Source organism: Lynx rufus, unplaced genomic scaffold (assembly GCF_022079265.1).
Source record: "Lynx rufus isolate CCGP_SWC_20201006 ecotype Redwood Valley unplaced genomic scaffold, mLynRuf1.p SCAF_43, whole genome shotgun sequence".
Lineage (NCBI taxonomy): Eukaryota > Metazoa > Chordata > Mammalia > Carnivora > Felidae > Lynx > Lynx rufus.
Window position 1 is genome coordinate 295,472 of NW_025814860.1, and position 19,069 is coordinate 314,540.

The following is a 19,069-nucleotide window of genomic DNA, read 5'->3' on the forward strand; positions in this document are numbered from 1 at the left end:
CGAGAATATCACAATAGCCACAGAAGCCATTTATTGAGCACTTACTAACTTCTACTGCAAAGTGCTTTATGGAGAGCATCACGATTAATCCTCAAAACACTTAAGGAAAGCTATCATCATTCTTAACCCGGTTTTACAAAGGGGAAACCACGACTCAGAAAGACAAAGACCGGGAAGACAAATGCAGTGAGAGGCAGACCTAGGGCACATGCAGAGACCAGTGTGGGTTCAAAGCTCAGACACATGACCTTCAGATTCTAGGACCTTAGGCGGGTCACTTGGCTTCTCTTGAGGCTCAGTTTCTTCACCTGCAAAACGCACACAGTAAATCTGTGAAGTGACCAGAATGGTCCCTGAGCTAGCAGAGGCCCAGGAATTGGTTACTATAAAGGGTGAAGGGGGGCGCCTGGGTGGCTCAGTCGGTTAAGCGGCCGACTTCGGCTCAGGTCATGATCTCGCGGTCCGTGAGTTGGAGCCCCGCGTCGGGCTCTGTGCGGACAGCCCAGAGCCTGGAGCCTGTTTCAGATTCTGTGTCTCCCTGTCTCTCTGCCCCTCCCCTGTTCAAGCTCTGTCTCTCTCTGTCTCAAAAATAAATAAATGTTAAAAAAAAATTTAAAAAAAATAAAAAAAAATAAAGGGTGGGGGGAGGGTCTTTGTGTTTAGGGACACCCCCACCCCCACCCCAGGAGGCATATGCTGAGAGACTTAGGGCTCACTCCCTAAAGTCCAAGGAAGACCCCATGGTGGGGGGGGGGATCAGCTGCCTGGATCGGGGGATCCTACTGCCAGCTGCTTCCCCGCCCCCAACCCAGCCACCCTCCACCTGGACCTGCTTGATGGTCTAGCTGTAGGAAGCGGGGTATCTGGTCATCGTATGCGCAGGCCCCTCGCAAAGCTCCTGACAGCCTTGCCCTGCAGGGGTGGGGGGTGGTGATCTGCCCCTCTCTGCAAATGAGAGCAGTGAGCCTGGGCCGGGACTCCCGACCCTAGCCCACCTGTCTGTAGAATACTGCAGCTGTGACAAGGTGAGCGCTGGGGGCCCAGGAGGTCAGAAGGGTGAGACCTCTGTGTGTGAGCCCTGGCTGGGGAGCACGAGGCCGTGGGGAGTGGCCAGTGTCTGCTAAGCAAGACTGTCCAGCCCGGGAGTCGCCACAGTCTGTGGCCCGAGGCTGGAGAGTAAACACACTTGGTGGGGGATCAGATTGGTGCTGGGGATGGGGGTTGAGCCCCCATTGGTGGCAGGTGTGGGAGGCTGCACCGCACTTGGTGCTGGAGGGCCGCCCTGGGGTTGGGGTTCAGACTGAGGCTGGGGGGCAGGGAGCTGTTGCCCTGCATTGTTTGTGGAAAGAGCAGGAGGCTGCAGGGGAAGAAACGGCAGTTGGGGGTGGGGGTGCGGGTTCCCTGACACCGAATTCATTATTGGGAGATTCCTCTTCACAATCCCTCGACACCTCCCACGGGAACCACGGGCCAGAAATGTCTGACAGCCTCTGGCAGGCCGGCTCCCGTGCCGCCCGTGCCGCCCGTGCCCGGGTCTCTCGGCGCCCGGGTCCCCGCCCGCCCACTGCCTCCGAGTCCCTCCCCCCGCCCCGTGGGTCCCGCAGCCTCTGGAAGCCTCTCTCGGGCTCAGCCTCGCGCCGCCGCCGTGTCGGGGCTCAGTGTCCAGCACCGCCCCCCCACCCCCGGCGGCTGCCGTCCCCAGCCCCTGGCGGTCGCCTGGGGCCGCGGGCTGTCCGCAGAGGCCGGCGCGGCCGGCGCGGCCCGCACGTGGGGAGGGGGCGTCTCGGGAGCACGGGGCCCGATGTAGGGGCGGAGCCAAGGAGCCGGGCGCGCGGCCGGCGCGGGCGGACGGAGGTCAGCGGCCGCAGGAGGGGGACCCAGGCGTCCGGGAGGCGGCGCCAGGTGCCGCGCCCCCGCCCTGGGCCGCCCCCCGCCCGTGACGCGCTCCCCGCCCCTCGGCGCCGGGAGCCCGAGCCCGAGCCCGAGCCCGAGCCCGAGCCCGAGCCCGAGCCCGAGGACCGCGCCGGGCGCGGGCGGCGGAGGAGGCGGCGGGGGAGGCAGGAGGATGCGGCCGGGGCCGCGGGGCCGCCGCCGCCGCCTCTGAGCCGCGCCGAGCGCACGGAGCGCAGCCGCGTCGCTGCGGCCCGGCCGCGCCATGGGGAAGGAGCAAGAGCTGGTGCAGGCGGTGAAGGCGGAGGACGTGGGGACCGCGCAGAGGCTGCTGCAGAGGCCGCGGCCCGGGAAGGCCAGTGAGTGCGGGGGGCGCGGGCGGGCGGGGGCCACCTCGGGCGCCGGCCCCCCACCCCTCCCGGCGCGGGGGATGCTGTCGGGTCCCCGGGGGCGGGGCGGGGCCAGCGGCGCCCAGACCCTCGGTCCGCACCCCCGCCTCCGGCCCGTCCCCCAGCCCCCCCCCCCCAACCAGCCGGCACCTGGCCGCAGGCGTCCCCCTCCCTTCCCGGGCTACGGGCTGACAGCTGGAGGGCTTTGCTGGGCCGTCAAAGGGCGAGGCAGATGCCACCCCCCCCCGCCCCGCTTCCCCACCGTGGAGGGAGGGAGGGGGCCCTGGCGGTGAGGGGCCACCACAGGACTGACAGTCCCTGTCAGACCCCCTCCCCGCCCCGTGTTTAATAACACGCTTTGCAGGGAATGGGGGGCAGGACCATGTTGGGGGTGTGGCTGCCCAGGCATGGCCGGCTGGGGGCCATTTACTCATGCGGGAGCAGAGGCCCAAGGTCGCCCAGCCCAGGGCAAGCCTGTGCTCCAGGCAGGTGCAGACCCTGCCGCAGACCCTGGTCCTCTCTGGCTTCCCTGCTGGGAAAGGGGCTGGGCAGTGGGGGGAGGGGGCTCCCAGTGGCCATCCTGAGCTTGCGCTGTGAGGGCCCCTGGGAAAGGTTGGGAGCTTGGAGTCCTGATCCCAGCACTCATCCCAGCTCAGCCCAGAGCCTCCCCGGGGGCCACCGGAGATGGATGGATGGGTGTGTGGACCAGCTGGGTGTGCGGCTGCGCACGTATGGCCATGTCAGTGTGTCAGGGCACCTGTGCGGGCGCGGGCAGGACTCTGCAGGGTGGCACGTGCTGTCTGGGTGCCTCACTCTCCCCCCGCCCCCCCCCCCAGGGACTGTAGGTAACCCAGGGCACATATATACAGGCTGGCTCTGTCTTGTGCTCTCCAGGCCCAGGGATGGTCTGCTAGTTGGGGTCAGCTTCACGGCCTCAGGGCTCAGAAGGGGAGGGCTTCTAGGCCGAGGCAGCCTTAGCAGAGCCTTGAAAGCAGGTGGAGGGATTGAAAGGGAGGGAAGGCAAGGTAAAGGTTTCCACCTAGTGGTCACGCGACCTTGGGAACCGAGGACTCCGGCTCTCCAGTCCTCAGTCTCCTCATCTGTAGGATGGGGGCGGTTTTGGTCCCTGCCTCACAGGAGAGCACGCACGAAGAACAGGTACTTCATACGTGCTCGGGAAGTGCTGTGACTGTCTCCTTAGGCAGCCCCAGACGGGCTTCAGGGGAAGCGGGGGCATCAGATTGGGCCATCCAGGGAAGGTGTGGGGACTTGTACCTGGATCTTTGCATTTGTCCCTGCACGGCCTGCTTCCTGGGAGAGACACCTGCCCTGGGCCCTGTATCTGGGCTCTCTGACTCACAGGGGCGGGCGTAATAAATCAGACAGAGAAATCCCTCCATGAATTAGCTCGGTTGTCATGGCAACGCTGGCCTGCTTTGGAGTAAGATGTATTTTGATTCAGCAAAGTACAGGCTGGAGTTTGGGCCGTGGGGTGGGGGGCATACAGCGGTGCTCTCTTGGACCCCCGGACTCCAGAGGTCTTCCTTGGATAGTTGTTTCTGTGACCTCCACCCACTTCTGGTACCTTCCCTCCACCCCAAGCCCTGAGTGTTGCCCCAGGGTCTGCCTCCAAGCAAGCCTCCTCTCACACGCTCAGGCACCGGGACCCTCAGCGGCTGTCCTTGAGGGGAAGGAGACGGTGATCTGGAGGGAGAATGCCAGAGTGGGGCTGGCCTTGTGCCCTTTCTTCTGGCCCCACCTCCCCTTCCCCGAATTCACCGCACGCTACAGACCAACATGCCTGTTTCGTCTCACCTTGGCCCACTAATACTTTCCTTGCGGTATCCGGCCAGAGCTCTCTGCCTGGGGTGGGGGCAGGGGGGAGACCACCTGGCCCTGCCTGACCTGGGGAGGTGAGAGAGCGCCTTGCCCTGTGCTGGCGTCAGAGGCCAGGACTGCATCCCTAGAGGGGACAGATGTGGCTCTGTGGGGCTGGCAGACAAGTGGCTTCTGTGGTTGGAGGAGCATCTGGGCAGGGGTGGAGGGAGGCCACAAGGGCAGCGTGCGAGAGGGGCTGAGACCCCACCCCCACCCCCTGCCTGGGCCTCTGCAGTTTGGAGTCTGGGGCCCACCTCAAGGGCAGGGACGGTCCCAGGAAAGTGGTGAGAGGACTGGGTGACAAGAGCTGGGAGAGCCCAAGACATGGGGCAGGTTGGGGACGAAGTTTATGTAATCGGCCACGTGGAGGCTGCAGGACTTGGGCCCTTGTGGACCAGAGAAGGGGGACCTCTGGGTCCCCACCTGCCCCCTTCTCCCCTGCCTCTCAGCCCCCTTCCAGCCGTGCCTGCTCCAGCGTCACACAGAGCGCCTGTCTCTGTGAACTGCGCCTCCCCAACCCCAGGCAGGCTTCGGTTGTGTGACTTCCCTGTGAGCCCGGGGCCCACCACAGGAATCGGGGGTGCTCCAAGATCTCGGGCTCCCCTCCACCAATTCCAGCTACTTTCCCCTCTGAGGAGACCTGCGGCGAGGAGGGGGTGACGGGACCTCAGCGGGATTCCCCCCTCGTGTAAGGAGTGGTCTTCCTGATGGGGACTGCCCTTCCCCACTGGTGTCTATGCTACTTCTGGGGCCTTGACCTCCAGCCCCTCTAAAATTTCAATGCCTGCAGGTGTGGCCAGGTGAGAGGGGTGGGGAGACCTGGCTACCTTGAAATTAACGAGAAGGGGGGGAGCAAACATCAGAGCTGGGCAGAGTGTTCTAGAAGAGAACATCCTGAGCATGGCCCCCAGGGGGCAGGTGCTACGGGACAGCAATGTTGGGGACCCAGGGTATCTGTTCCGGCACCAATTTACCTAGCATCTCATATGGGCCCCGCACTGTTTCTGCCACCCAGGATGTGGCATTGAGCACAGTAGATAAAAACCCCATCCTTCTGGACGGTGTTGTTTAGTGATGGAGACAGACAACAATCGTTACGCGGTATTGATAGGGGCCAGAGAGAGAAACACAACAGATAGGGACAGGAAGGGGGTTGCCATTCTAGATGGGGAGCCCGGTGGGGCTTCTCCAAGCAGGTGACATTTGGATAAAGTCCTGAATGACATAAGGGAGAGAGTCATGGGGATAAATGGGGGGAAAGCAGCCCCCCTCCACCATATACACAGTGTGTGCAAAGGCCCTGTGGCAGGGGCCGCCAGTGTGCTGTAGCGCCATCACTGAGGCTTGTGTGGCTGGAAGAGGGCTGATGAGAAAGTCAAAGCGAAGCAGGAGGGCCATGTCCTGTGAGCCATTGGCCAGCATCGGTCTTCGCCCCCAGTGACACAGGAGCTGTTGGAGGGTTTCAGGAGAGGAGCGATGGGATGTGACATGTTCTAACAGGGTCCCCCTGACCTCAGTGGTACAGAGGACAGACTGAGGGGCAGGGCACAAGTGGGGATGCCAGTGGAGAGGTGATGGCAGCGATCCTTTGAGAGATGCTGGCCTGGTCAGGGTGGTGACAGTGACCGTGGGGAGAATAATAGGACCCCGAGTGTATTCGGAGGTCGTCTTGAAGGTGGAGCCAAACAGGACTTGCTGATGGAGACACTTATCGGGCGCTCAGGGCTGACTCCAAGCTTTTGGCCTGGACCACCGAGGGGAGGGTGGCTTTGCTGCCACCTCAGATGGACATCAGTGCCCCAAAGTGTGTGAGCAGGGCGGGAGTGGGGCAGCGGAGACGCCTCTTTCCCAGGAGCCTCTGCTCTGCTCTACTCTGTGCAGGAGAAACCCCTCGCTGGAGAGGTTGGGGGTGGGATTCCCACAGAGCTAAAACTAGTAATTGCCACTTATGGAGGCGACTCTCTGCCAGACCCTTCATGCTTTAAGGGTGGACGCACACTTAAGCCTATGAGGCTGGCCCCATTAGCCCCCTTTGAGCTCAAGGCCAGGGCTATAGGGCTAGTAAGGGCCCAGTGAGACTCTGAATTTGAGCCCTACTGACTTCGTAGGCTCTGTGGGCCCTCGAGGCCTCACACCACGCATCCCGCGGCTGAGAGCCAAGGCTTGGGGCAGTGGGGGCTGCTGTGGGTCACCAAGCAGCTCCTGGAGCAGCCCCTCTGTGACTCGACTCCCTTGGGTTCCTGCTCTTGGGGGCCCCTGCCTCCATCCCTGTCCTGGGCCTGGACAAAGGGGCTTCTGTCCTGCCAGCCCCTCCCTCACAGAGCGACTGACCCACAAATGGGTTATGTAACCATGGCCCAGACAGGCAGGGGCTTGGCCTGAGTCCGGCTGGAACCGAGCCCACAGGGAGGGTTTCGGTGGGCTCCCCTCCTCTGACAGTCAGCTGGTGGAGGCCAGGACCTGGGTGGGGGGGGGGGGCGGTTCGGGAGGAGACTAGGGACCCAAAGGGAGGGCTTGGGCCCCTCGGGCTTCAGGCAGACTGATCCCAGTGCCCAAGTGGGCCCTTGTAGATGTGGTGGCCATGCTTGTGTCGTCACTCAGGGGCACCAGGCCGCCAGCCTGCCTCCCCTTCCTGCCTTGCCAGGTGGGACTCAACCACACGGGCAGGCCCAGGGCTGGGAATGGGGGGAGGCTGCACCCTGAAAATGCAGATCTTCCCCCAGAGATACCCCCATTTCCGGGTGTTCCAGCCTTCCCAGGCCACCCCCGGCCCCATCTGGGTCCTTTGGAGAAACAGATTGTGCCGGCTCTCTCCCTCCCGCCATCGGCAGGTGCTTAGCCAGCGTCCCAAGGGAGGGGGTACATGTGCACATGTGTGTGCCTGTGTGGGTGCACAGCTCTGGCTTCCTTCCCCCGGTGGGGACAGGCTTGGAGCCTTTGGCTCTGTGAACTTACCAACACCTTAGTTCAGCCCAAAAGCACCTGGTACCTGGAGCTGAGCGCAGGGGACAGAGATGGAATGTTTTCTGGCTAAAGACTAAAGATAGCTTTGGCTCTGAGCCTGCCAGAGAGCTAGCCGGCACCGTCTGCCTGCCCTTAGGCTGCCTGGAGGGGCTGGGCAGAGCCCCCCTCACTGTCACTTTCCCATCCCTAGAGCTCCTGGGCTCCACCAAGAAGATCAACGTCAACTTCCAGGACCCAGATGGGTGAGTTCTCAGCCAGGGAGGTGCCCGGCTGGCAAGGGGGGTCCAGGGGGGCTCCTGCGGAAGGCCGGGGTGCCCGGGTCCTTGCCTTTTCATGCCTGTCGCCCGCTGCAGCTTCTCGGCCCTGCACCACGCGGCCCTGAACGGCAACACAGAATTGATCGCCCTGCTGCTGGAGGCCCAGGCTGCTGTGGACATCAAGGACAACAAAGGCAAGGCCTGAGTGGGCCCTCGGAGCCAGATCAGGGGGTCAAGGTCAGGGGTGGTGTCTCTAGAGACCTGAACGGTCCCGTGATTGAGGTGTCAGTCCGGAGTCTCCATCTGGGTGGAAGCGGGATTCCATGGGATCAGTATCCTGGGCCAGGGTCAAGGGCTAGCTCCCAACGGGCCCCCTGCCCACTCCTAGGCATGCGGCCGCTGCACTATGCGGCCTGGCAGGGCCGGAAGGAGCCCATGAAGCTGGTGCTGAAGGCGGGCTCGGCGGTGAACGTCCCGTCTGACGAGGGCCACATCCCTCTGCACCTGGCAGCCCAGCACGGTCACTATGATGTGGTAAGGGCCGCCTCAGGGTGGGGGTGGGGAGGGCCCCGGCACGGGCGGTGCCAGCCCAGCGGCCGCCCTCGAGTCTGACTGCGCCCTGCGGCCCCACAGTCCGAAATGCTGCTACAGCACCAGTCCAATCCTTGCATGGTGGACAACTCGGGGAAGACGCCCCTGGACCTGGCTTGTGAGTTCGGCCGCGTCGGGGTAAGTGTCCCCAGAGAGCCGGGTGGGACTCCATCTGCTCTGTCTTCCCTCCTGGGGTGGGGGAGGGGAGACACGCCTGCAGCCTCCCGCCCCATGTGCGGGCCCCCCTTCTCTGACCCCTCCTCAAGGTGGTCCAGCTGCTTCTAAATAGCAACATGTGCGCGGCCTTGCTGGAGCCCCGGCCGGGGGATACGACCGACCCCAACGGCACCAGCCCCCTGCACCTGGCAGCCAAGAACGGCCACATCGACATCATCAGGTATGGCCGAGTGCGGCTGGGGGGAGGGAGACCCGGCCGTGGGCTTCCTGCCCCCGGTTTAGTGGCAGAAGCAGCCAGGGAGCCGCGGGGATGCCATCAGGCCTCCGCGTGCAAAGGATGCCTCCGGCCGCCCACGTAAAGGATGCACTGGAGGGGTCTGGGGGGTGGCTTCTTCAGCCCCAAGCCCAGGTTGTGGCCCTGACACTTGCTGGGCGACCTCGTGGAGACACTTGACTTCTCCGAGACCCCGCCGTACGGGTTAGCACGAGGCCAGCACTTGCACCAGTGCTTGGTCACTGTCAGACCCCCTGTTGCCCGGGAGGCAGGGCAGGGCTGGCTCACCCTCAGGGCCTGGGACCTGGGGCCCCGGGGGGGGGATGGGACGGAGCTCCTGCCATGAGGCGCTGCCGGCTCCCACCCGCCCACCCTCCTTCTAGACTCCTCCTCCAAGCCGGCATCGACATAAACCGCCAGACCAAGTCTGGCACGGCCCTGCATGAGGCCGCACTCTGCGGGAAGACAGAAGTGGTCCGGCTGCTGCTGGATGTGAGTCAGGGGGCCGGGGGAGCTGGGGCAGGTGGGGGCATGGGGGCTCCTGACGGGCCTCACCCTCTGGCACATACAGAATGGGATTAATGCCCACGTGAGGAACACCTACAGCCAGACGGCCCTGGACATTGTGCACCAGTTCACCACATCCCAAGCCAGCAAGGAGATCAAACAACTGCTTCGAGGTGGGACCAGGGCGGGGTTGGGGGGGGGGGGTTGGGGATAATGGGGAGGGCAGGGCTGGGTCAGGCCAGCTCGAAGGACTGTGGGGGGGGGTCTGTCTCCTGTGTCCCCAGAGGCCTCGGCGGCCCTGCAGGTCCGGGCGACCAAGGATTACTGCAACAATTACGACCTGACCAGCCTCAACGTGAAAGCTGGGGACATCATCACAGTAAGGGTGGCCCGGGGCTGCGCGGGCAAGGGTGGGCGGGACCCCAGACGTGGCGCCCATAACACCTTGTGCAGCAGTTGGGTGGTCTGGGGGCCACCCGCCCACTGGGCCTGTGGGGTGTCCCCCCTGAGCACGCCCCCCCCCACCCCCCACCTCATCTGGCAGGTCCTAGAGCAGCATCCGGATGGCCGGTGGAAGGGCTGTATCCATGACAACCGGACGGGCAACGACCGGGTGGGCTACTTCCCGTCGTCCCTGGGCGAGGCCATCGTGAAGCGAGCAGGCAAGTCCCACCCAGGCCTGGGCTTGGGGCCCCGAAGGAAGCCGGTGCACGTGTGTTGGGTGGCAGGGCCACTCCTAGGTGTGGGATCCAGAGTGGGGTCGTGCCGGCTCTCATCAGCACCCCCACACCTTTTCTTTCATTTATTTAATAGACATTGTGCACCAGCCACTAGGAATAGACGGTGACCCAGACGTCCAAGAATGATGGACGTCATTCTTGCTCTCGAGGAGCTCACCTCTGGGAAGGGAGGGGAGCAGGGGCCAGTGGCGTAAATACACGAACAGACGTGACGACTAATGCCATAGGGAACGTGGACGGAGACCTGCTTCTTAGGGTGCTCAGAGAAGCCCCTGAGAAATGGGAGGGGCTGGCCCCAGGCACAGCATCCTGACAGCAGGGCTCACATATGCAAAGGCACTGAGGCAGAGGAGAGCATAAGGGTCCCAAAGGAGGCCAGCATAGCATGGCTGGTGCAGAGTGAGTGAGAGGGTTGGGGGGCGAATCCACAGGGCATGGATTGTTTTCAGACGGGGACCACCGAGAGGGTTACCTCCTAGAGAGGATGAGGACATTGACAGGTGGGGTGAGGGTACGGTGTGTGTGTGTGTGGGGGGGCAGTTAGGAGGCGTGGCCAGCCTGCCCAGTGTCATCTAGGCTTTTGGGGCCCTCTTCCCCCTCCCTGCTCCCCTGGCAGAGAGGAGGTACACCCTCTGCTCTCCCCACCCAGGACCACAGGGCCACTGGCAGGACTGCCTGGCCTGGGCCCTCTTGCCCCGTTCTCCTGCTCTCAAATGTATAGGGTGGGCAGGGGGTCTTCTGAGGTTCTCTCAGCTCCTTGGAGACAGCTAGGGCCAGACAGGCCAGGGACACCCCCCTCTCCACGTCAGGCCCCCGGACCCGGCTGGTCTGAGATTCCAGGAGGCTGTTCCTGGTCCACAGGTTCTCGGGCAGGTACTGAACCAAGCCCATCCCAGGCAGGCAGCTCACCGGGGCCCTCTGCGCCCCCCGAGGAGATCTGGGTGCTGAGGAAGCCTTTTGCAGGTACGTGAGGGGGGCCCCCCGGTGAGCAGGGCAGCGGAGCTTCCCAGGCAGCAGCCGGGCCGGCACCCACGGAGGGTGCTCCCTCGTGTTGGCAGGTGGGGACCGCAGCGGCAGCCTGGGCAGCGTGGCTGGTGGACGAAGCAGTGGGGGCCACACCCTGCATGCGGGCTCCGAAGGGGTCAAGGTAGGTGGTCTGGGGGCAGGGCCGGGGCCGCCTGGGTGCAGAGCGGCGCCGGCCAGCCATCCCGTCTGGGTTGCAGCTCCTGGCGACGGTCCTGTCGCAGAAGTCGGTCTCTGAGTCCAGCCCTGGGGACGGCCCCGCCAAGCCTCCAGAGGGCTCCACAGGTAAGAGCAAGGACGCGGCACTGCCGGCCTGGCGAGGAGGTGGCCCCCCGGGCGGCCCCGGCCCCACCACGCCCTCTCGTCTCCAGGTGCAGCCCGGTCCCAGCTCCCAGCGGCCCATGCAGGGCAGGTGTATGGGGAGCAGCCACCCAGGAAGCTGGAGCCAGCCTCGGAGGGCAAGGTACAGGGCCGGGGCTGGCAGCAGGGAGGGGCTCCCGGGCAGCCTGCGTGGTCTGGCCACGGCGTGGCGGGGGGCCCTTGACAGGCCAGGCCCGTACTTCTGTCCGTCTGTCAGTCTGTGTGTGTAGTTGTCATCTATCGCGTGGGTCATGTGTGTCAGCTAGCGCGTCCTGGCAGTGAGACGTGGGTGTGAGGTGAGCAGGGGACGTGCCTGCGTGTGGGTGGCGATGGTGAACCGGGCACGTGTGCTTGTGTGTGTGCGTGTAGAAGGCTGCAGGTGTGAGGCGAGACCAGGTGTGTGTGTGTGTGTGTGTGTGTGTGTGTGTGTGTGTGTGTGTGGCGGGGGGGTGAGCAGGGCCCCATGTGCTGAGAAGGTGCGAGCGGCTGGCTGTTTCCTCCCCCACGTCCCTGGACGGAGCCCACCCGCCAGGGAGTGTGGGGGCTGTGCTGAGGCGCCCCACCCGAGGCCCCGGTCCCGAGCCCCTTACACGGGGCTGCACCACAGGGTGTCCCTGGTGCAGGAACGGGGGGATGGTCAGGGAAGCCCATGACACGGACAGCAGCTGGACTCTTCTGGTGGAGACCACGGGAGGAGGCCAGGACGCTGACGGAGCTCGCGACGGCGGCGTCGGGGAGCACACAGTGAGGAGCGGCACCGGTGCCAGGCCGCCCCAGGCCCGGCCACAGGGGGACCGGCGGACGGCAGACCGAGCGGCCGAGGCCTTCGGCTGAGCAGAGAAGGAGACAGCGCGGCGGCCGGGGTGCACGCACGCCCGGTGGGCGGGCAGGCGAGCGAGCCTGCAGCGGGTGCCTTGTGTCTTCCAGAGCGCCGAGGCCGTCGGCCAGTGGCTCGCCACGTTCCAGCTGCAACTCTATGCCCCCAATTTCATCAGCGCCGGCTACGACCTGCCCACCATCAGCCGCATGACCCCGGAGGTGGGCTGCCCAAAGGCTGGCCGCCGGTCACGACCGACATGGCCCCCCCTGCCCCCAGCCTGCTGCTAACGGGCCTCTCCTCTACCTAGGACCTCACGGCCATCGGGGTCACCAAGCCAGGCCACCGGAAGAAGATCACCGCAGAGATCAGTGGCTTGAGCATTCCCGACTGGCTGCCTGAGCACAAACCCGTAAGGCTCCCTGCACCCCAGCGGCTGTGCCCAGGGTGGTCAGACAGACAGACAGACTGCCTCCCTGGCTACAGCCCTCACCCGCCCTCCGGGGCTCCAGAGAGAGAAAAGAGGACGGCCTCTGTTTATCTGTCACGGGTGCTGGAGCCAGCCTTCTGGGGGCAGGGGTGACAGCCTCTGGGGTTCGTCAGGGCAAGGGGAGCCTGAAGCCGGGAGGGTGCCCCGCTCCAGTACGCGCTCCCGCAAAGATCCCTCCACACCCGGGCAGCCACCCGGGCACCCGCCTGGCACCCCGCAGCACTGCCCACCGCATACCCACCCAGACGCTAGAGGCCCCCGTGCTGACGGATGCGTGTGCACCCGGACACGTGCGCGGGGAGGGCGTCCGCCTGCTTCGTGTGTACAGACAGCACGCGTGCACCAAATATAGCCAAGGCGCCCGCTGACGACTGCGTGCACACACCCACACATCGCACCGCACGCGCTGGCTGTGTGGATGGCAGACGCCCACACGGACCACGGTTCGTGCCGTGGCTAACCGTCAACCCGTGGCGTGACAGGTTCTGGGCCTGCGCAAGGCGGGCCCCAGGCCTGTGGAATCTACGCAGCCTCTCTGAGCCTCGGGCTGGGCTTGAGGAGAGATCCCGTGGCCACCCGGAGCCCCCAGGGCTGTGGGTCGGCGACTGGCGGGTTCATGCTCAGCGTGCTCCGTCGGCGGCTCGGGGGTGCTCCCAACGAACAGGTCCCCGTCCCGCGGGCCTGCTTTGCTCTGTGCACCCAGGGGTGACCAAGTGTGCCGCGTGTTGGTGGGCGAGTACATCCAGCTGGGAGTGTGCACAGGTGGCCGTGGTTCAGGGAGCCACCACGTGCTTCTGGGTAAAGAGCATCACGGGTAGTTCCACGTGTGCGTGACGTGTGCCCAGTGAGGGTGTGGAAGTGGCGAGAGGGCGTGCGCGTGACGTGGAGAGTGTCGGTGCCCGCGTATGGCTGGGATGCACCGTGTGCGTACACGTGTCCGGTCGGTGGTGCCGTGTGTCCGTGTCTATGACGTGCAAGGCGTGTCCCCCGGGGTGCCGTCCCCACGGCTGCCTTGGCAGGTGAGGAAGCTCGTTCTTGCCCCCCACCCCAAACGGTGTCCCGAGGATAGGGTCACCCCTGTGTGTGTGTGCGCGTGTGCTCGCACATGCGTGTGTGCTGCTGGCCTTGGGCTCCTACTGAGGTCGCGCTGTCTCTGAAGCTGACACCTCTGGCCTGTCTATCCGTCCTTCTGTCTGTCTGTGCCAGGCTGGCCCGGTGCCCCCACCCCCGAAAGCTCGGAGTAGCGAGCAGGGTGTGGACAGCTAGCTCGGGCTGCCCTCCGTGTCCCCTGCTCCACAGGCGAACCTGGCTGTGTGGCTGTCCATGATCGGCCTGGCCCAGTACTACAAAGTGCTGGTGGACAACGGCTATGAGAACATCGACTTCATTACCGACATCACCTGGGAAGACCTACAGGAGATCGGCATCACCAAGCTGGGTGAGGCCCCCGGCCCCGGGCTCCTCCGCCTTCTGGTCCCTGCCGCCCTCCCCGGCCTGACCTGCCCATGCCCTACCCAGGCCACCAGAAGAAGCTGATGCTGGCAGTGAGGAAACTGGCGGAGCTGCAGAAGGCAGAGTACGCCAAGTTCGAGGGGGGACCCCTGCGCCGGAAGGCCCCGCAGTCGCTCGAGGTGATGGCCATTGAGTCACCTCCCCCGCCCGAGCCTGCCCCGGCTGACTGCCAGTCTCCCAAGATGACCACCTTCCAGGACAGCGAGCTCAGTGGTGAGCTGCAGGCTGCCATGACTGGCCCGGCCGAGGGGGGCGCCGCCGCCGCCGCCGCCACCACCGCCACCACTGCCGAGAAGCCCTCCAACCACCTGCCCCCGACACCGAGGGCCTCCGTGCGGCAGGAGCCCAGCCTGGGTGGACAGGCGCGACACATGAGCAGCTCTCAGGAGCTGCTGGGGGACGGGCCCCCTGGGCCCGGCAGCCCCATGTCGCGAAGCCAGGAGTACCTGCTGGACGAAGGGCCAGCCCCTGGCACCCCACCCAAGGAGACCCGGCCCAGCCGCCACGGCCACAGCGTCAAGCGGGCCAGCGTGCCTCCGGTGCCTGGCAAGCCGCGGCAGGTCCTTCCGCCAGGTGCCAGCCACTTCACACCTCCCCAAACGCCCACGAAAGCCCAGCCGGGCTCCCCTCAAGCCCTGGGGGGGCCTCATGGCCCAGCCCCAGCCACAGCCAAGGTGAAGCCCACCCCGCAGCTGCTGCCACCAACAGAACGACCCATGTCACCCCGTTCGCTGCCTCAGTCACCCACACACCGCGGCTTTGCCTACGTGCTGCCCCAGCCCGTGGAGAGCGACGCAGGGCCGGCCGCTCCCGGGCCCGGGCCCGGGCCCGTGCCCGCGGCCGCCCCCCCGCCCGTGCCCACACTGTGCCTGCCTCCGGAGGCTGACGCGGAGCCAGGGCGGCCCAAGAAGCGTGCCCACAGCCTGAATCGCTATGCGGCATCCGACAGCGAGCCAGAGCGGGACGAGCTGCTGGTGCCAGCCGCCGCAGGGCCCTATGCCACCGTCCAGCGGCGCGTGGGCCGTAGCCACTCGGTGCGAGCGCCCGCCGGAACCGACAAGAACGTCAACCGCAGCCAGTCCTTCGCGGTGCGGCCCCGAAAGAAGGGGCCGCCCCCGCCCCCGCCCAAGCGCTCCAGCTCAGCCATGGCCAGCGCCAACCTGGCAGATGAGTCGGCGCCAGATGCTGAGACGGAAGGGGCTGGGACCGAGGATGGCCGGCTGGGCGTCCGGGCACAGCGCCGGCGGGCCAGCGACCTGGCTGGCAGCGTGGACACAGGCAGCGCTGGCAGCGTGAAGAGCATCGCAGCCATGCTAGAGCTGTCATCCATTGGGGGTGGGGGCCGAGCAGCCCGCAGGCCCCCCGAGGGCCACCCCACGCCCCGCCCCGCCAGCCCGGAGCCAGGCCGGGTGGCCACGGTGCTGGCCTCGGTGAAGCACAAGGAAGCCATTGGGCCTGACGGCGAGGTGGTGAACAGGCGCCGCACCCTCAGCGGGCCTGTCACGGGACTCCTGGCCACCGCCCGCAGGGCGCCTGGGGAGTCAGGGGGGCCTGCAGACCACGGCCACTTTGTGGAGGATGGGAGCGCCCGGCAGCGGTCTCGAGGTCCAGCCAAGGGAGAGGCGAGTGGGGAGGGCCCGCCCCTGGCCAGAGTGGAGGCCAGTGCCACGCTCAAGAGGCGCATCCGAGCCAAGCAGAGCCAGCAGGAGAGCGTCAAGTTCATCCTGACGGAGTCTGACACGGTCAAGCGCCGGCCCAAGGCCAAGGAGCGGGAAGCAGGTCCTGAGCCGCCGCCGCCACTGTCTGTGTACCAGAATGGCACGGGCACCGTGCGCCGCAGGCCGACCTCTGAGCAGACTGGGCCCCCGGAGCTGCCCCCGCCGCCCCCACCTGCAGAACCCCCGCCCTCCGACCTGATGCACCTTCCCCCGCTGCCCCCACCTGACACGGATTCCCGGAAGCCAGCCAAGCCGCCTGTCTCTCCCAAGCCCATGCTGGCTCAGCCTGTTCCCAAGATCCAGGGCTCACCCACACCTGCCTCCAAGAAGGTGCCGCTGCCAGGTCCTGGCAGCCCAGGTAGGTGAAGGGAGCCAGCTGGGGAAGCCCCCCCCCCACCTCCCCACTCCATGGTCTGAGGGGTTTTCCTCTTGAACTTGAGGAAGGCCAGGTGGAATGGGGTGGGAAGCACAAGGTGAAGACCCTTGTGCTCAGACCTCAGACCCTGTCATCCACCCACCCACTGGACAACACTGCCGACCCCAAATTGGGAGGAGGGTGGATGTTCGTCACCTTGCTCAGTGGATGAGGCACAGAAACCCATGGATAACAGCACCTGTTGGAGGGAAGACAGGTGCACGATGCTGGGTCACGGAGGACTCTGGGAGGCTTGAGAGTGACCAAGCTTGAAAGTCACCCCAGCACTAGAGAGAGGGGGCAGGCTTCCAAGCAGAAGGATCAGACATGAGAAGGCCCCGTGGTATTCAAGCAACCCAAGGGCCAGTGTCTGCAGCAGGCCACACCTGAAGGGGGATGGAGGGGGTAGTGTGCGGACACAGAAGGGTCTGGAAGCCGGTGACCCGAGCAGATACGCATAGGGAAGCGCGCCCCCTGGCGGCTGCAGGGAGCCGGGGCTCCGAGGGGCGGCGGGGTCCGCAGCGCTGTTCTCGAGGGCGAGGCGGAGCGCTGCGGCAGGGCTCTCCCGCCCCCTGTGCGAATCTCCTCCTCCCCGCAGAGGTGAAGCGCGCCCACGGCACGCCGCCGCCCGTGTCTCCCAAGCCGCCGCCGCCGCCCACGGCGCCCAAGCCGGCCAAGGCCGCGGCGGGGCTGCAGTCGGGCAGTGCCAGCCCGTCGCCCGCGCCCTCGCCGGCTCGCCAGCCACCCGCCGCCCTCGCTAAGCCGGCCAGCACGCCGCCCTCGCTGAGCGCCAGCCCCGCCAAGCCCCCGTCCCCCGGCGCGTCCGCGCTGCACGTGCCCGCCAAGCCACCGCGCGCCGCCGCCGCCGCCGCCGCCGCCACCACCACCACCACCGCCACCGCCGGGCCCCCCGCCGCGCCCGACGGCGCCTCGCCGGGAGACAGCGCCCGGCAGAAGCTGGAGGAGACGAGCGCGTGCCTGGCGGCCGCGCTGCAAGCCGTAGAGGAGAAGATCCGGCAGGAGGACGCGCAGGGCGCGCGGTAGGTGCGGGGCGGGGTCCGCGCGCGCTCCGAGGCTGCGGCGCTCCAGCTCGAGTCGAGGGAGGGGCGGGGCGGGGAGGGGCTGCGGGGCGGGGCCCGGGGCAGCAGGGGCGGGGTCGCGTCGTGCGGGGCCGGGGCCGGGCCCGGGGCGGCGGGGGCGGGGTCGAGTAGGGCTGAGGAGCGGAGGCAGGGGCGGGTCGTGCGGGGCAGCGGAGCCGGGGGTCGAATCTTGCGGCTCGGTGGAGGCGGGGCCCGGGCAGGGTGTCGCGCGCCCGCGCCGCCAGCTCACGCCGCGCCCGCCCCCAGCCCCTCGTCCGCGGAGGAGAAGAGCACCGGCAGCATACTGGACGACATCGGCAGCATGTTCGACGACCTGGCCGACCAGCTGGACGCCATGCTGGAGTGACGCGGCTGCTCACGTCGGGCCCGCCCGCGCCGCCCGGGGCCCCCGGCCCGCACACTGACCTTTACCTCAGGGTGGGCACCTCTGGGCGCAGCGCGAGCGGGCAGGGCGGAGGGCCGACGGGGGCCAGGCGGGCAGGGGCGGGCCCGTGCTGCCCATCCCCTGCACAAGCACAACTCCTGCCCCCTGGGCCCAGGCCGGACGGCCGGCCTGGAGGACTGCCTGGCCAGGGGACCCGAGGGCTCTAAGTAAATGCTGCTGCCCGGCGGGTGCCCGTCCCCGTCTGCTGCTCCCTGTGCAATAACTGCTGGGCCACACCCGCCCACCCGCGCCGGGCTCTGCCTGCTGCGGGCGAGGAAGGGCAGCCCCTGGCCCCCTGCCCTGAGGCCAGGCCGGGTCTGCCCTGGGAGGCAGTGGGAGGCGGACGGCCGCTTTGGCCCCCTCCCCGATCTGTGGCAGAGCACAGGCCTATGCCCAGCACAGAACTGCCCATTGGGGACTTCTGCCAGCCGCTCCAGCGCAGCACAAGGGACTGGGGCTGGGATCACGCCCCCTGCCCCACTGTACCCCCCAGAATATAAGCTATCGAGAGTATTAATTTATTGGGAATGAGCTGAGGCAGATTTCCCCAGAGAAACAAAAAGGTATAACTTTAACAAATATATATTTAAAGAAAGAAAAAATATTATTGATTCTATAGAAAACCATTTACCAACTGTAAGGACACTGAAGTCTAGCTCAAGACAAAAGCTGTTAGAGGCCCTGGCTGTCTGTCTGTCCACCCTTCCCTCCCTCCGTCTAGGACACCTGGCCCAGTAGCACAAACAGGAGGCTGGGGTCCGGGAGGGTCCCTGCTCCGCTAGGGCCTCCCCTCGCTCTCCTAACTTCTCTGCGTCTGAAGAACTCGAAGGATGTGCCTTGCTCGCTGCTGGGCTGTGTCCTCCACACCCTGGAGCCGGTGGGGAGGGGCTCCCTGCTCTCCCAGGGTGCCGGTGTGAGGCGCGCCCGGGCTCCGGGGGAGCCGTGCGTGCAGCGTGGGCACGTCAGCTGGGTGACCTCGGTGGGTGCAGGGCGTGCATGCCAGGCTGCGTGTGGCGTGTGTCAGGGTGTGCCTGACCCTCCCTCCTCAGGGCTCCTCGCTGGCCCCGTACAGACAGCCTGCCCTCCCCCATCTGAGTTCCCATGGACGCTTCTGCTCATGGTCCAAGGCTGTGTCGTGTGGTCGTTCTTGCCCTCTCTCTCTTTTCCTCTCTCTCCCCTTTCCAAAAAGTACTGACTGGCCTCCTCTATTGTGTTTGCTGATCCACGTGTGTTGGGCACAACTTTGACGTTTCTTAAAAAAAAAAAAAAAAAAAAAAAAAAAAAAAAAAAAAAATTTAAAAACGCCGAAAACCAGCGGTTGCGAGGCGGGCGGGTGGAAGGGGTCAGCCAAGGTGGCATCTGAGCGTGTGGGCCCTTTCCAGCTGTCATGCCCTGATACTTCCCCAGGTGGGTGTGCCTGGCCTCCCTTCAACGGGCGGCCCAGGCTGGGGCTCCAGCAAGTGGGGAGGGGGGTTCCGGGCAGGGAGCTACTGTCAGCTGTCAATAAACAGCAGAAAACAGAGCTGCCTGGCTCACTTCTTGG

The 19,069-nt window shown here is 65.9% G+C and overlaps 1 protein-coding gene across 1 annotated transcript; it reads left to right on the forward strand.

The window, feature by feature from the left end:
- The first annotated feature begins 2,155 nt into the window (after positions 1–2,155).
- On the forward strand, positions 2,156–17,448 carry CASKIN1 (CASK interacting protein 1). Its single transcript, XM_047097885.1, has 20 exons — positions 2,156–2,249; positions 7,312–7,363; positions 7,475–7,572; positions 7,767–7,912; positions 8,012–8,107; positions 8,236–8,366; positions 8,804–8,912; positions 8,992–9,100; positions 9,212–9,306; positions 9,472–9,589; positions 10,529–10,630; positions 10,726–10,814; positions 10,891–10,975; positions 11,062–11,153; positions 11,978–12,088; positions 12,178–12,279; positions 13,657–13,795; positions 13,876–15,945; positions 16,601–17,042; positions 17,349–17,448. The coding sequence occupies exons 1-20, from the start codon at positions 2,156–2,158 to the stop codon at positions 17,446–17,448; spliced, it is 4,380 nt and encodes a 1,459-aa protein (XP_046953841.1).
- Positions 17,449–19,069: the final 1,621 nt, after the last annotated feature.

Bases quoted from the DNA above. Each gene is read 5' to 3' on its own strand.
- CASKIN1 (XM_047097885.1), top strand. From the start codon at position 2,156: ATGGGGAAGGAGCAAGAGCTGGTGCAGGCGGTGAAGGCGGAGGACGTG. The intron at 9,307-9,471 runs GTAAGGGTGGCC...CTCATCTGGCAG, and splicing joins AAGCTGGGGACATCATCACA to GTCCTAGAGCAGCATCCGGA. The intron at 10,815-10,890 runs GTAGGTGGTCTG...TCTGGGTTGCAG, and splicing joins CGGGCTCCGAAGGGGTCAAG to CTCCTGGCGACGGTCCTGTC.